Source organism: Podarcis vaucheri (genome assembly GCF_965113315.1).
Source record: "Podarcis vaucheri genome assembly, chromosome: 5".
Lineage (NCBI taxonomy): Eukaryota > Metazoa > Chordata > Lepidosauria > Squamata > Lacertidae > Podarcis > Podarcis vaucheri.
In genome coordinates, this window is record NC_138763.1 from 73,851,261 (window position 1) to 73,867,113 (window position 15,853).

Sequence of the window (15,853 nt, forward strand, 5' to 3'; positions counted from 1 at the left end):
CCTCTCTAACCACTGGCCATGCTGCTGGGGCTGACTGTAGTCCAAAAACATCTGCAGGGCAACAAGTTCCTAACCTATACCATCAAAAGACCAAAGCTTATTAAATATAATTTTTATTTTGCAAAGACACAGCATCCTATTTCCTCTTCTTCCCTTTGTTTGGGCCTGTGTTTTCATCTGTGGCACAGCCCTTGCGACGAGCCAGCCACTCATGTTCCAACTGCTTCAGCATATCTTGGGTGAGGAGTCCCTGCTGTATTAGTCTGGCAGCCAGAGCGCCCTGAGCTCGGCCCTGTGCTTCAGCAGGCCTATAGTTCATCGCTTTGGATCCCCTTGCTCGTCGGTGCCCTTGGGTCTTCACGCCACTTGGGGAAAGCTCTCCGTTAGCCTCTAGGAGGTCTTCCGCATTCAACATCCCATTGCCAATGCTAGCCCTCTGGAGAGGAAAGTCGTCTGGTAAAGTGACAGACCCAGAAGCGGCCTGCGATACTCGGATCAGCCTCGTAATGTTAAGCACCCCGACTTGTATAATGTCGTCCAGCTCCTTCTGTATGTCCCTGACGAGAGCAGCATCCGGGAACATGTCCATAAACCGGTAGCTACAAGGAAACATGCATGTATGGTAAGTTCAGACCAAGAGTTCTTGAAAGGTTAACAGCCCACAGCCCCTTCAACAGGCACTTTGGGACCTCTTCACTAAAATGCTGAATCCAGCTACTTGTGTGAGCAGAACCTCTGCACATGCAACAGAACTTCCTCTCCTTTTTCTCCCATCACCTGCATGCTCTCTGCTCTGGATCTGCTCTGGAGCTCCCCCCTACCCCATTTTGGGGTGCTGGCGAAGGGGGTGAAGAAAAAAAAGAAAGTTCTGTTATGCAAGTAGAAGTTGTTCCACTCATGCAATAACTTGGCTAGATTCAACCCAAACGTCTTTGGACATCTGTAGTCCTGGGCATTAACTGATCAGCATATTATCTGTTATGCACTTCAAGTTTCTGGGGTTAAGATACAAATGAAACTATGTAGCAATTTAGAGCAAACAGCTGATCAAGTTGTTATACCTCAAAAACACATGTAATCTGGGGTGTGGGTGTGTTTAAGTGTAATATGCAATACCATTAAGCCAAAAGGCTTACAATAAAAAGCTAATATCACACAGTTTATGCATAGCCTGGTAAACAAGATAGAATATTTTAAATGAAAGGAAGGCAATGTCTGGCTCTCCAAGTGTCGCTGAACTACAAATCCCATCAGCCTTAGCCAGTTTACCCCAAGGACGATGGGAGTTGCAGTTCAGAAGCATTTGGAGAGCAACCCGTTAGCCACTCTGGTTTGAAACCATCTATAAAATAGCTGTGTTTTATTCCACAGTTCTCCAAGAAGTTCGTGGCAGCAGCACGCAGTGGGTTACCCATTTTATACTTGCATCAGTCATGTGCAACAGCTTAGGCTGAGCATGGATTTAAATCCAAGTATCCCTAATCTATGTCCACAGCTCTACACCCCACCCCCACCCCTCACCTCTCCCTCATCTGTTCTCCACCTCCAAAAAAGATCTTGTTTCTCTTCTGCACTAACTGAATAGGTCGAAAGAACCAGTTGTTCAGCCTCTGTCTTAGCAGAGCTGACAGTAAATGACTTCTCTCCGGTCCCAACTTAATGACACTTCAAATATGCAGTTTCTGATATGGTACAGTTCTCTCCCAGAACTGCTCCTTCCCCAGACCCATGCAGGAAATCGCTTGTTTCAAAGTGCCTCTATTTCAAAATCTCCCTGAACATGGAAAGCAAACCCATCTTGGAAGAGGCTGCCTTAGACGCCATCCCCCTGTTGGGTGTTTTCCACATGCAGAGAAATTTTGACAAGGAGGAGATCAAAAGACCAGTAGTTCCCCACCAACATTTTGCGTTGGTGTCATCTCACATGAGGACTGAACCATGCTTTTACCCAAAGCGGAGGACTCCTTATGCCCCAAAGCTGCCCGCATTAAGGAAGAGGAGGAAGAAGGAACCAAGCCTCCAGTACCTCAGCCACAGATACAGATCGAGGACATCATGAACAGCTTCAAGGTGCACAAGGTCCTTTATATTCTGGGGCGGGACTAGAGGCCAATTAATATGCCTGCACAGCCAGTCAAATGTCAGAGGTTCATTTCTGCTAAACTGCCGTGCAAACTAGAAAAGGAAAAAAGAAGAAGCATTAAGCAATGAATATTTCCCCAAGAACAATACTGCCATAAATCTCTCACACTGCCAAATGCCCTTTACAGCAGCCCACTTTTTTTCTGCCAAACCCAGCCATGACAGTAGTTTATGATATAAACTTTCTGCAATGCTTTGGATGCAACCCCCCCCCCCGAATTTCCCCCCATGTGTCTCAGAGCAGGCACTGGAAAAGGAGAGGCTGACGGTTGTAATGCTTCTGTAATCATGAATAAGATACAGTTTTGCTGGCCTGTGAAATGTCCAGTAACTCCTCATGCTTTATGGAACAGGAGTAAAGGCTGGGGCAGTTCAGGTACACCAGCAGAGGCAATCGGGTGCACCCACCACTGAGCCCAAGCCAACCCAAATTTACCAGCATCTTGCTCCAACCCCTCACTGGATGTAACTGTGGCACCACTGCTGGCAGACCAGACAAATATCCATACAGCATTCTGATCACCACCATCTCAACTTGTCACTTGGGTCACCTAATTCTGATCATGCCCACAAATGGATGAAGAGACTGACACCAACTTAGTACAACACGGACTACTCCCACAAAAATGCACGCTGATGCACACACACAGGAGAGGCAGGTCACTTACCTTCAACAGCGAAGTGCAGACGTACGGCTGCTTCTTGTTGATGGGTGCTGTGCAGAACACGTATCTGGCTCTCAGGTTCAGTGGAATGTGCTGAATCATGTCAGCTAGAAATTTGAAGTCATCAACATTGCACACAAAGTAGAGGCCATCAACTTGAGAGAGGCTCACAAAAATATCCTGTTTTAAATAAAGATAAAGATGCTCTTAGTTAGACGAAGCCCTGACTATCCCCATGGAAATCTATCAATATTAACACAAGGAAACTAGCAATTTCCTGCAGCAGCTCTGCAGTCAATGAGGCAAGTCCCTCTTAAGACTTGAAAAGGGAAAGGGAAAGCTATCAACTGCAGAAGCAAACACTGCAAAGATAGCCTGTCTGTGCAGATTAGACGCCGGTAAACAGCTCCTCAAAATCCTAACTAGCATTCTCTAGCTAGGCTAATGAAGCTTAAACTGTTGTTCACAGAAATGTTAAAACTTAACAGGTTTCCTGATTCTTACAAGTAGATTTGATAGAGTGGCATCTGGAAGATGATATGCAAACATCTCAATTTGGTCAGCGGTAGGATGCAAGCCAGCAGTCTGGGTGAAAAAAAGAGGTGGGGAGAAAAGGGTCTCATTATTACAAGAATTAAACTTTCCTAAATTTATTTTATCTGACTATCAGAACAAGCATCTAAACAACAAGGTGGCCCAGTCAGCTTATGCCCTATGCAACATTTACTGCACTAATATTAATGTAACTGAGCTACTTAGCTAAAAAATTCCAGAGAACCAGCTCATACATTATCATCTTCATTTGATTAGGCAGCAGTAAGTCCTATGAGCAGGGATTTCCTCATTTCCAAAGAAGAAGAAGAAGAAGAAGAAGAAGAAGAAGAGGAGGAGGAGGAGGAGGAGTTTGGATTTGATATCCCGCTTTATCACTACCCGAAGGAGTCTCAAAGCGGCTAACGTTCTCCTTTCCCTTCCTCCCCCACAACAAACACTCTGTGAGGTGAGTGAGGCTGAAAGACTTCAAAGAAGTGTGAATAGGTCACCCAGCAGCTGCATGTGGAGGAGCAGAGACACGAACCCGGTTCACCAGATTACGAGTCTACTGCTCTTAGCCACTACACCACACTGGCTGAAAGTGTTCTGCTAGTAAATGTTGCTAATGATCACCACCAAAAGTGATGGAAATTTATTTTCTTTTTCTGTATGGTGTGTTAATGTGAATGGTAACAATAAAATTTAATTTAAAAAAATGTTGCTAATGCTCATACAAGTACAGTGGTACCTCAGGTTACATACGCTTCAGGTTACAGACGCTTCAGGTTACAGACTCCGCTAACCCAGAAATAGTACCTCGGGTTAAGAACTTTGCTTCAGGATGAGAACACAAATCGTGCTCCGGCGGCGCAGCAGCAGCGGGAGGCCCCATTAGCTAAAGTGGTGCTTTAGGTTAAGAACAGTTTCAAGTTAAGAATGGACCTCCGGAACGAATTAAGTACTTAACCCAAGGTACCACTGTACTTATATTCCAGGTCATGTCAATTGCTTGAATTGTTACTTGCACAAATAAGTTGGCAGGGTGTGGCGAGAGATGGCTCAGTGGTAAAAGGCCCCAGTTAAAAGCTGTATGCAACACATGATGGGAAGATGCCTCTCAGAGGTTCTGGAGAATAGCTGCAAGTCAGATTAATATGATACTGAGCTAGAAAAACAAAACATTTTGACCCGGTAGAAGCTTCCTATGACTGATCAACTCGTTTTAAGATGCTCCAATGCTGCTCTACTATCAGACAGCTGAAAAATGCACCAACAATATGATGATGTTGTTGATAACAATATCCTACCACTATGGGATCCACTGATTTATTCAAGATTTCCTTTAACAAAGGAAGGTCATCTCGATGCATGGTGGTGACTTCCCCTTCTCCAAATACAGTGCTAAATCTTCCCGCTCTGCCTGAGATTTGTAGAGCTTGAGATGTTGTAATTGTATCCATTTCCTTCTCACCCTTCTCATTGATAGTAGGCTTAATGAGGGAGTTAAAAATGATTCTTTTTATGCTCCTAGAACAAAAGCATAGATAGTGGATTAACACTGAAGTCGGAACAAAGAGCTATAATTTGTAATTCTCAAAACGTGAACCTTGTCAATACAATGCAGGATTTCACCACAAGCCCAAAGGTTTGTCAGGAAAAGGTGTCAGACAGATGACTCCGAACACAGATATCTCCACAGTCTCAGGTTTGCCACATAGTAGTGGGTGACTGCTAGATGTCCAATGTCCATTCTTGAACAAACATTCTACCCCTATACATCTAAGCTCACTAGGCCCAGTGCAATGCAACTCCCAGTGAATGCACCAACCCTATCCAACTTTTGATGGCGTTCCATCTTCCACACTGCTGGAAAGGTACAAGAGATATGATGACGCTCAATGCCACACAGACAGGCTCTTATGAACAGCTTAGTTATCTAGATCATCATCTAATGTCTCTGCAATGGGACAAAAATGGTTAGAAATCCTGCTCCAGTCGGGTTAAATTAAGAAACCAGTACTTGCCTGTACACAAGAGCCACAGGAGATATGTAACACTGAGATATGGTTTTGGAAAAAGCCAAGAACCAACACATTTAACTCATTCTGATAGAATCTGCAATCCACCCAGGATACTTACAAATTGAGTCCCATTCCAATTGCATCTGTAGCAACCATGATTTTACACGGATCATTGGGATCGTTGAATTTCCTTGCCTGTGTAAGTTTTGTCCCTGAAACAATGACAAGTGTAGACTATGTTGCAATTTACATTTATGGTTTTTAGTTTGGTTTGAAATAAACCAAATATTGTCAATACTTTAAAATTACCATTCCACAATGGTGTTTTGCAGGTGACAGTGAAAAATGTTAATATTCTGAACTGCTTAGTGGCAGTTCAGGTATGTCAGTGGCCCACTGAGATTACCTTGGAAGCAGGCATGGGCTCACATGAAAGCACTATTTGCATGAGCTGGTATCTCCATGTGGAGCAGCGTATATGTGGCCATATAAGCTTCTGGTGACATCAGAACCTTAAGTTGCCAGTATTGCCCAAGCTTCTGGTGCCATGCACATTCCATCCCACCCTGGCAACTCTGCCTACTTCCAAGATGACTGTGTAGGCCCCTCTGACATGACTGAACCAGCTCCTAAGACAGTATCATCACTGCTTTCCCCTCTTCCTGTGTGTCAGGCAACTTGCAAGTTTTCACTCATGCTGCCCACACCCAACGTGAAGTGTCTGTACACTGCTAGAAATCTGTCAGGATAAAGGGCTGTTTAGAAATTCTTGAAATAAAGAAATAATAAGTGGCCATGGAGAAGAAGGGAGACTTCAGGAAATGCAAACCGTACATGGAAATGCAATCAGTACAGAACTAAAAACTAGATTGAGCTGTGTATGATTAAAGCTGTATGGGCAGATCTATCCCCTGTATAGTTTATGGTAATCAAGGCCATCCCTGCTAAGAATATGTGAACCAGACAAGTACTAGATGAACAAGTTAACATTTTCCAAGACAAGGTGCCAAAGAAAGAAATGCACATTTAAAAACACAGCATACTATAAATTCTGGACAGCTGCTTGTTCACTGTGCATTTGGACTCCTCTTAAAATATCATAACCAAATTTTGCATGATGGTTCCCAAGATCAAGGAACAGTTTTTTCCTTTGTTTGGATGCCATGTTGAATCAAGGTAAGAGGACTGAACCTGCACTGATTTTAACTACTGATTCCAAAACTGCACTGTTTCTTGGGGTTTCTCAGAATTCTTGGGTATGATGTTGCAAGTACTTCAATATTCAAATATTAAACAGAAATTTCCTAATTATTCACATAGCATTCACACCTCCCAACTCCCCCAACATATATCAAAGAGTAATTACCAGGTGGCAGACTTCCATATATGACAGCACATTCTAGGCCCCGGGTTTCAATTTGCCGGCTCACTGAATAAATATCATTCTTACTGAAACAGACAATACAGTCTCCAGGGCGAAGGTTATCTAGAGATTCAAGGGCCTGATCCAGGACTTTTAGAGGGGTGAGTCTCTTGTAGTTTCTCACCTGGAGAGAAAAAGCATCATTTACCCTTGCAACCATCACAGAATGGCAGTCAATAAGAGACATGGGTAGCAATCAGGTAAACTACACTGGCACACACAAGGGGTTGGTTGCGGTGGAAGTATAATATATAACGACCAGCTGGCATAGAAGCAGTTCATCAGTAGGAGGTGTCTGATGGAGGTGGGTTTTTTGGCAAAGCTGATGGAATGAGCCCTGCTTCTCATTTCTCCCACTGAGACAGTTAAGGGAGAAGAGGCCTGGTGGATAATCTTGCTAATGCCAGAAACATATTAACAGCTTCACAACTGATGCACTGATTTTAATGCACAGGCTCTAGTGAGTATTTTTAAGAAAGGGAGCTTTAAAAATCGGAGTATGTAGCTATAGAGATAGATATGGACAATGCCTACCTCAACCTCCTCCCCTGTAGTATACATGAGCTCTGTCACCAAGTTAATAGCAGCAGCCTCACCACAAACATGGATTTCTTCTGCACAGAGTCCTAAATATAAAATGCACATAAGAAAGGAGGACTGTAAAAGCAGTTTACACGGATCACACATACTGAAAACAGACATATGGTTTGCATTGCTACTATAAGGCTATCATAATCAAATGTTTTGCTTGCAGACGTTTGTAGCTAGCAAAGCCCAGTAAGACTTGCCCAGTTCATGAATCTGAATAACCACCTCATTCAAATGTTATGCTGCTTCTGTGGAGCCACTTGTTCAAAACTATAATATCAAGGAGAATAACTGACCCCACCCTAATATCCAGCTCAAGTTACACACTTCGCTGGAAAGACAGTGGAATTTACTTCTGAGTAAACCATGCCAAAATTTGGACAGTATTTCATTGTCTGACAACTACCCAAGATGGAAGCAAGTGCTAGGATCAAAACAATTGCAACTGGTTCTGCACACCCTTTTTTTCAACCCCTCAAGTCACATAGTGAACTGACTTTGAAACAGAGGGGACTTGGCTTTGTATAATGGTTTGCTAAGGATGTGCCTGAAGTGGTTCTTTGGATCCCGGCCATCACTATCACACTAGGCAGGATGGAAATAAAGCTATTCAAAATGCACGTTACAAATTTAGTAGACTGGCTATTTTTATTTTAAATCTAAATAAAATTGGATACAGTTCAATGTGTCAGTACACCATACTCATACATAGGACAGGTTCAACTAACATTCCTGAGCAGACTTCCTCCCCAAGTACTCTGGATATATTATTGGAGTACAACTTCCACTAGCTCCAGCCAACATGGCAAATGGTCAGAGAAACAGTTCAGAACTGGAGGGCACCAGCTTGGGGAAGGAAGGCTGTTCTGGAGCCCTGCACTACACTGTCCATATGAAAGAGAAGTCGCAAATCAGCAGCTAAAGGTAATTTGTTTTACTAACATGAAACCTGCAGAAAACATACCCAAGAGTGCTCGTGTCCAGGCCCAACCTCTGGAAGGATCTTTAATCATCTGGATTTCATCAATCACAGCTACTTCATCTTAAAAATACAAAAAAATGATGGTATGTGGTAAAAGGGACTGGAAAAACAAACTTTAAGAGGTAAAAGACAGAAGAAAAATAGTAATTTCAATTATGAATTCTTTAAACAGTTTTTACAAAGTTTTAAGAATGGTTTCTACATTGTCATTTATTTGGCCTGTTAATCTGTCATAACAGAAGAAATTCTAAATTGAAATATATCAGAACACTACAGGCAAATTTATAAAACTAGAACATGATATGCTTCAATACCCGTGAAGAACACACACACAAAAAAGAAAGAAGTTTACATACAGGGTGTAGTGACGCTGCACATCTCAATAGTGCAAGCAACATGGGCAGCCTGCCTGCCTTCAGGATCAACACAAACACGTTCTTCTCCGGTTACCAAATCACATGGCACGTTCTGTAAGGTTTAAAGAGAGAGAGGATACAGGTGGTTTTTCTAGGAAGAGAAATCCAACCTAAGCTCCCAAAGGATACTACTGTACACTGAAATATGAAAACAGACAACATACAGCCCAATAAAGCATCTTGTGCAGAAATCAAAATCTTAGAAAACAAATCCCGAGCACCCCCATTTTTGTTTTAAACAAGAGCTACTAAAAAATGGATGCAAATAGAGGAAGAGGGTAGATGGGAAGAGCGTCCCTCCAAAGCAAGGAAGGGGGAACCAAGCAAAAGTTCTTGAAGGAGGCCTCTAGCAGCCAGAGTTAACCACCCCTCCCACACTGTCACTCTTGAGAGCCAGTGTGGTGTAGTGGTTAAGAGCGGTAGTCTCGTAATCTGGGGAACCGGGTTCGCGTCTCCGCTCCTCCACATGCAGCTGCTGGGTGACCTTGGGCCAGTCACACTTCTCTGAAGTCTCTCAGCCCCACTCACCTCACAGAGTGTTTGTTGTGGGGGAGGAAGGGAAAGGAGAATGTTAGCCGCTTTGAGACTCCTTAAAGGGAGTGAAAGGCGGGATATCAAATCCAAACTCTTCCAGCCCACCATCTTAGGATTCCCAGGTTTGCTTCAGAGAAAGGCAAACTCTCCACAGGCAGCTTGGAATAGACATACTTTTCAAGAGAGTATATTCTAAGAAATAGTACCTGTGGATTTAACAGACACATTTAATTTGTTTAAGTTCTAGAAGCTCAGAACTGCCTACAGCAATTGGCAGCAAGTCACGAGGGTGGCAGACGGCAGCCTTTCCCAGCCCTCCCTTGAGATGCCAGGGGTCAAACCTGGGGTATTCTGCAAGCAAGCCTTGTGCTTGACCAAAGAGCTATAGACCTTTCAGTCTCAGAAACAACTACAATACAAAAAAAAAAAAGTTTCCTATCTAGCCATCATGGATAAAGACATAAATATGATGGCAAATAAATCTGTATGGGTGGAGAAGGTTGCAATGGTCGTGAACCTGTAATGTTAACTGGTGCAGTAGTGTGACTGAATGCTGCTGCCTTCAATGCATTTGGTTTAGGGTGTGCTGAGCCTTACAGTACAGGCTTTGAACAGCTCATAACTGTTTTGGCTTCCTTTAACTGAGATTGTTGCAGAAAGCACATGCTCAAATATGACAGAGGTACTCATTCAGCAGCCGCAAGATCTGGATTCTGCTGCCTCGGCTACAGATATTGTTTACTCATTTGACAGCTACAGAACTCCAGAAGTTACTAATGCCTCAAGCAAAAAAGGGTAGTCAATGCAGCATAACAAAAATGATCACAAGATAGCTACTTTTACTAATATAGCTGTATTTGCACTTATTCTTTCTTTTACCTCTTCCTTTCTTCTCTCCCCTTCCTCTATTGTGCACACCCACTGTCAAAATATAATTATGCGCTTATTGGGGTACTTGTTTTGTTTTTTGCTTATGCGACTGTGAAAAATATTGCGTACACTGACAATACTATATCATGAATCATCACCACAGACTGTAACAGTCACAGAAGCATGGAAACACATTTAACATACTGACAGCATCGTTACTCTTCTGGAAGATCTCATGTGCCAGAAGCTTCAAAGGGCCACAGTATATTCCTGATTTTGCTGCTAAATATCTCTGGATTGCATGGTAGGTTTTTCCACTGTTTGTAGGACCAGCATGAAATACAATTTTTCTTTGGATAGCTCTGGCGTCCTGATACCTATAACAATACATAGAGAAATGCATAGTTGAGCCTGGCAGTCTGTTTGTTTAAACACCACCTCACTTTGTAGTATATACATAAACTAAAAACTAAATACACCTTTAGATATGTTGATTTCAAACCATGTAATCTCACACCTCAATTTCTGTGATTTTTGATAACATTTTTTCAATTAAAGAAAAACACTCAAAAGTAACACAAGACGCTGATGACAACTTCAGTGAGAATAACTGCCATGATAGGGACATAAAATGCACATTGTCCCAGCACTGACATTGTTATTATCATAAGGAAGACATATAAGTGATTTTAAAAAGCTAACCAGTTGGGTGGCAATCTCAAATCACTGATTTTACGCAGATCATCCATACACTCCAGCATAGGAAAAATCTGCTTAGCATGTCTCATGAAAAATGGAAACAGATCATCAACGTGCCCTAGAAGGAAGGAGAAAGGTATATTAAAATCAACAAGTAGTAAACCATCACCCAGTGATGTACAGTATTCAGAATAATTATAATATTGCTAAGTCTGGTGATATAAATAATGTCAGTGGACAATTCTAAGAACCCTATAACTTCTGTGAATAACTTCTAAATTACAAGAAAACCCAAGTACTCAGAATTAAACTTAAGACATTTGGCATCATTTCACAATATAATGTTTTAATCGTCTTTTGGGGACTAAATAATTTCTAATATACTTTGAGAATTTACACATACTTTTCTGTATTACAGGCCCATTTGCAGCAGCTCTTCTCTAGTACTGCACTAAACAAACAACTTCAATCATGGCCTCAAGAATAAAAGCTCATATGCCTTGTTTTAAATTAAGAAATCCCATGAGATTTGGGTTTTCATGAGATTTGGGTTGGAGTCCTGCTCTCCCCATGCATGGATTCCATGTCCCATGTGGACATGGAAGAGAGCCAGGAGGGAAGCAGAAGGAAGGAGCAGCCTTCTCTGCCTCCCTTCTCAGTGCTCTCTGGGTGCCCAGTTTCCTAGTCTCTGTTCCTTTGCAAGAAGCAGGGAGACTCCAAGGTGCTCCCACTAGCATGTTGTACTCTGTTTCTTGTACAGGACCTGCAAATCTGAATGTCCTAAAGGGCCCCTGGGTTGCTTTGCCATGGCCTGTGAAACAGCTGAATGCAGGCTAATCAGGAGCATCCACACCTTGCCCTCTGTGTAAAGGGGAGGATTATACTCTTGGCATTTCCATTTGCTGTATTAGGGTCAACTCTAATGAACTCAGTGTAGTGAACTGGTACCAGAAATAAGAGCAAATACAAAGTATAATTTTCACTCTTTGTTGTCCCTACTATAATCTTCTAACATTCTCATTACAGTATTAACTTATTAAGGTTGTTGATGTGCACAGCAGACACAAGTACACACTTGTGCCCATTCATTTAAGTAGAGATATAAGCTCTAAAACAGAAACAAGCTGAATAAATGGATACAAATCAGATGTTAAAATGTCAGCAGTCAGAAGCCAGAAAGGTCTAAGATGACATACTTCAAGGAAAAGGGTTCAAAATGAGCCTTCAGCATGAAGTTGCTCAGTTGGAATTTATTTGAAGATTTAATGCATACTCTTTATTTTGCTTTGTCGATTCATCATTACCTGGGAACTGGGCACACCCACTCTTGGATGTTTCACTTGTTTGTATCTGTGTTCTACACAGTAATGCAGTCACACTTCTGTCTTGGCTATGTACCAGTATCTGATGTTTAAACAACAGCACTTAACACCTCTGTCACATATTCAACAAAGGGTTGCCTAAGGCCATTTACTGGTTCACAGCACTCACTCCCATCTCTCACTCCTAGCCATTATGACACACTGGCAAATATTATAATCTAACCCATTAAGTTCCTTATTTCTAAGGGTAAAGCAAATTTTATTTACCCATAAGTTTATCACCCATAACATTTAAGCAAGTGTCTTTTTTAAGAAGAATGATTGGGGAGGGGGAAATAATGTTGAATATACTTACCAGCACCACAGCATATATCATTTAGGAGAATGTGCACATCAGGACCCAAGAAACTTGATTCCATTATGTATTTCCTAAAGCTTATAAATGCTTGATGAAACAGACGAGCTATAAAGGGGAGGGGAAAATACACACAAGCAAGTTCAGTATTGCACACAAAACTCCACTTCCTACAAACTGGACCAGAGATCTAATGACAAAACAAGATTTTTAGCTTGAAAACTAAAGAGTGTTTTGTTTTCAGTAGGATTATACCCATGCATGTGGTCACTGAAACACTCAATACATTTCAAATCATGTTAAGATACCTGACAATCCCCATGTAACACTGCAATGCTTCCCACACTATTCTAGAATGTCTCCAACTTTCAGAAGCTGTTCAATGAGACAAGGGAAAGGGGTGATCAGCTGAAATCTGCCTATTCTACTTCCATGAACTCCTGGATGAACTAAAGTTTTTAATTGTAACTGTTTCTAAAATGTTTTAATTGTAACTGTATTTATAAACCTGTTTTGGAGTGCTTTACAAAAAGTGAATGTGTTTGCTGCCCGGGCTCTTTTGGGAGGACATAAATTAAAAAATAATAATAATAACAACACACTATTTTATTAAGCACTGACTAAAGCAGTCAGTTTTAGAAGTAGAATTAGAAAAACTTAAGAGTCAAAAAAAGACTAAGTCCAGATATGAGCTTCTCATAAAGCATGTAGAAACATCCAATATTCTATTATCCCTAGAACCACATATTGCATACCATCTAGTCCATTTTCTGCCCCCAGTCTTTGTACTTCTTTTCTCTTGTAAAATTTATTTAATACTTTCAGGACTTCACCTAGAAGACAAAATACAGATACTGTCAAGCTAACTGGAATGGCAAATTACTTGTGCAAAAAAAAAAAAAATACTTTATACCCTTCAAGCATTTAATCAAGAAAGGGTTATACACCGAAAGAAAAAGTAGTCACAAAAAACATATTGTAAAATCCACCTTCTATAAATCTGCTATGGAGACTAACAATCTTAACAACAGTTACCTTTATGGTAACTTTACAATTGCCATCTGATCAGGGATGGTCAATTTCTGTTCTCCAAACTGTGATAGGCGACTGAGGGGAGGGCCTGATACCTCATGGATGGTCAGGTTGTACAATAAATTCTGCATGATCTAAAGTGCATCACAGATTATAAGAGGTCGTTCGCAGACATAGGGGTGGAATAAACGTATGTCTTGAACGATCCCCTCAAGAAATCTGTGGCCCATTCATTTCCCAGAAACTAGCGGAGGCCATAATATGGCAAAATGCACATGGGGTCTCCAATATTGCTTCTTTTCTACACAGTACACTCGCAACATACACCCATTTAACTTGTGCACTCAGCTTTACGTGCCTGGCAAAAAAATTTTTTTTTAAATGATGGGTGTCAGGGGAAGGGAACCTTTGGCAATCCCCCACCAACACCACAACTGCATCCCAATTTGTTTGGACTACTGTACAGTGGTACCTCAGGTTAAGTACATAACTCGTTCCTGAGGTCCGTTCTTAACCTGAAGCATCACTTTAGCTAGTGGGGCCTCCTGCTGCCGCCGCGCCACCGGAGCATGATTTCTGTTCTCATCCTGAAGCAAAGTTCTTAACCTGAGGTACTATTTCTGGGTTAGCAGAGTCTGTAACCTGAAGCGTATTTAACCCGAGGCACCACTGTATAGGCAATTTTGGCTTTAGGCACTATCCTCGGAACGTAACTCTCATGGGCTTACTATGCAAGTTGAGGCTTCCCCCTCACGCACTACCTCAACGTATATTTGGAAGGGCTACTAAAGGACAGGTAAAATTGCCCTTGTGGGACAGGTGCGACTCGCAAATTGCCCGCTGCCCACCCCTGTTTGGATGACAGAAAAATCCAAGAAACGGGCAAGGAAAAAGCACTCCCGTTGCCCCCTAACCGACCGCGCACGGTTGGCTTTCTAAACCCACAGGACCCGCCTGTCCTTCCGCTCCACCCCCGGCGCCGCCGCTTACTCTTGTTGAGCGGGCGCGTGAGCTCGGCTCCCACGTCCCCCTCCGGGCCAGGCGACGAAGGGGACACGGGCAGAGGCACGAACAAGGAAGTGTCCGGGGCTTTGGCGCCCGCGCCGTTGCCTCCCCCGTCGGAGAAGAAACCCGCTGCTGGGGCTGCCCGGCTCGGCCCACCGCGCCGGCTCCGGAGAGCAAAGAGGCCGCCATAGCGCAGCGGGGCAGCCGGCAGCCGACAGAGCAGCCTCGCGCACCGGCTCACGGACATCGGAGCAAGAGGGAGCCTTGAGCTCGCCGGCGCGCGCCTGTTTCGTCATCGCGACAGCGGCCCAGGTCCTCAGGGAAGTCCGGCGTAGTGCCTGAAAAGTAGTGCGGAGGAAAGCTGCCTAAAGACGGCGGTGGTTGGCTAGGTGAATTTAGGAGGGGTATTATTAGAAGGCGGAAAGACTCGGAGTTCCGTCCGCACCGCCACATTCCTCGCAAAGCCATGGGCCCCTAAGAGAAGCCTCGCAGGCAGTACGGAGGACAGCCAAGCGGGCACCCTGGCGGCCACGTGAGTTTAGGCGGAGGTGTGTCTGTGAGGCGCATTGGCTTGGGTTGCTAGGATCGTGGGCGAATTGACGTTACGCGAGAATGCAAGTGCAGTAAGCACGTGAGGGGGTGGTGGTGATAACGCTCCGCCAATGCGAGTAGCGCCTTATGCTCGAACCTCGCCACGCCAAGCTCAAAATTTTATCAGCTGCTCTGTATAATGCCTGTCCTGCTCTCTAGTCTCCACCCCATCCCATTGTTAAGCTCCACCTCAAGAATTAGTTGTTTTTCCAGACCTTCGCTTAAGGGGAGACGCTGCCTTTTGAGCCTTCTCCGTTGGATAAACGTGCCCGCAGCCTTGGGAAACCCCAGATCACCAGCATTTATAATCAAAACTGTCTGCATAAATAGATGTCGGTCATAAAGAAATCTGCAAATGAATAAAGCTGCAGTAATTACGTTTTTATTGTATATTGGCACGGTCATCCAAGCCTCAGAGTAGATGCATTTGAGGTGTTTTTAAAGTATATATTCAGAGAAGGCCAGGAGGTTTTCATTTATTTCTTAAATTAGTATGCCATATTCTAATTTTAAGGAGTGGGTGGGACCAAGTACTACCTTAAACTAGCCTTAAGATAACAACAAAATGAAGGAGACTGGGCTTTGCACTTCAAAACACTTTATAAATCCATATACAAAAGAAAAGCCCTTATCAAGTTCAAGAAGCTGGAACAAAAAAATGGTGTTCGAGAGCA

At 43.0% G+C, this 15,853-nt stretch overlaps 1 protein-coding gene across 1 annotated transcript; it reads right to left on the reverse strand.

Annotated features, from left to right (window-relative positions):
- Positions 1-97: 97 nt before the first annotated feature.
- On the reverse strand, positions 98-14,860 carry SUPV3L1 (Suv3 like RNA helicase). Its single transcript, XM_082222050.1, has 15 exons — positions 14,574-14,860; positions 13,307-13,384; positions 12,552-12,659; positions 10,878-10,992; positions 10,384-10,552; positions 8,712-8,823; positions 8,338-8,415; positions 7,320-7,411; positions 6,729-6,909; positions 5,481-5,574; positions 4,649-4,868; positions 3,312-3,392; positions 2,811-2,987; positions 2,027-2,175; positions 98-599 (listed from the first exon to the last, which is right to left on the reverse strand). The coding sequence occupies exons 1-15, from the start codon at positions 14,833-14,835 to the stop codon at positions 137-139; spliced, it is 2,379 nt and encodes a 792-aa protein (XP_082078176.1). The 5' UTR covers positions 14,836-14,860; the 3' UTR covers positions 98-136.
- Positions 14,861-15,853: the final 993 nt, after the last annotated feature.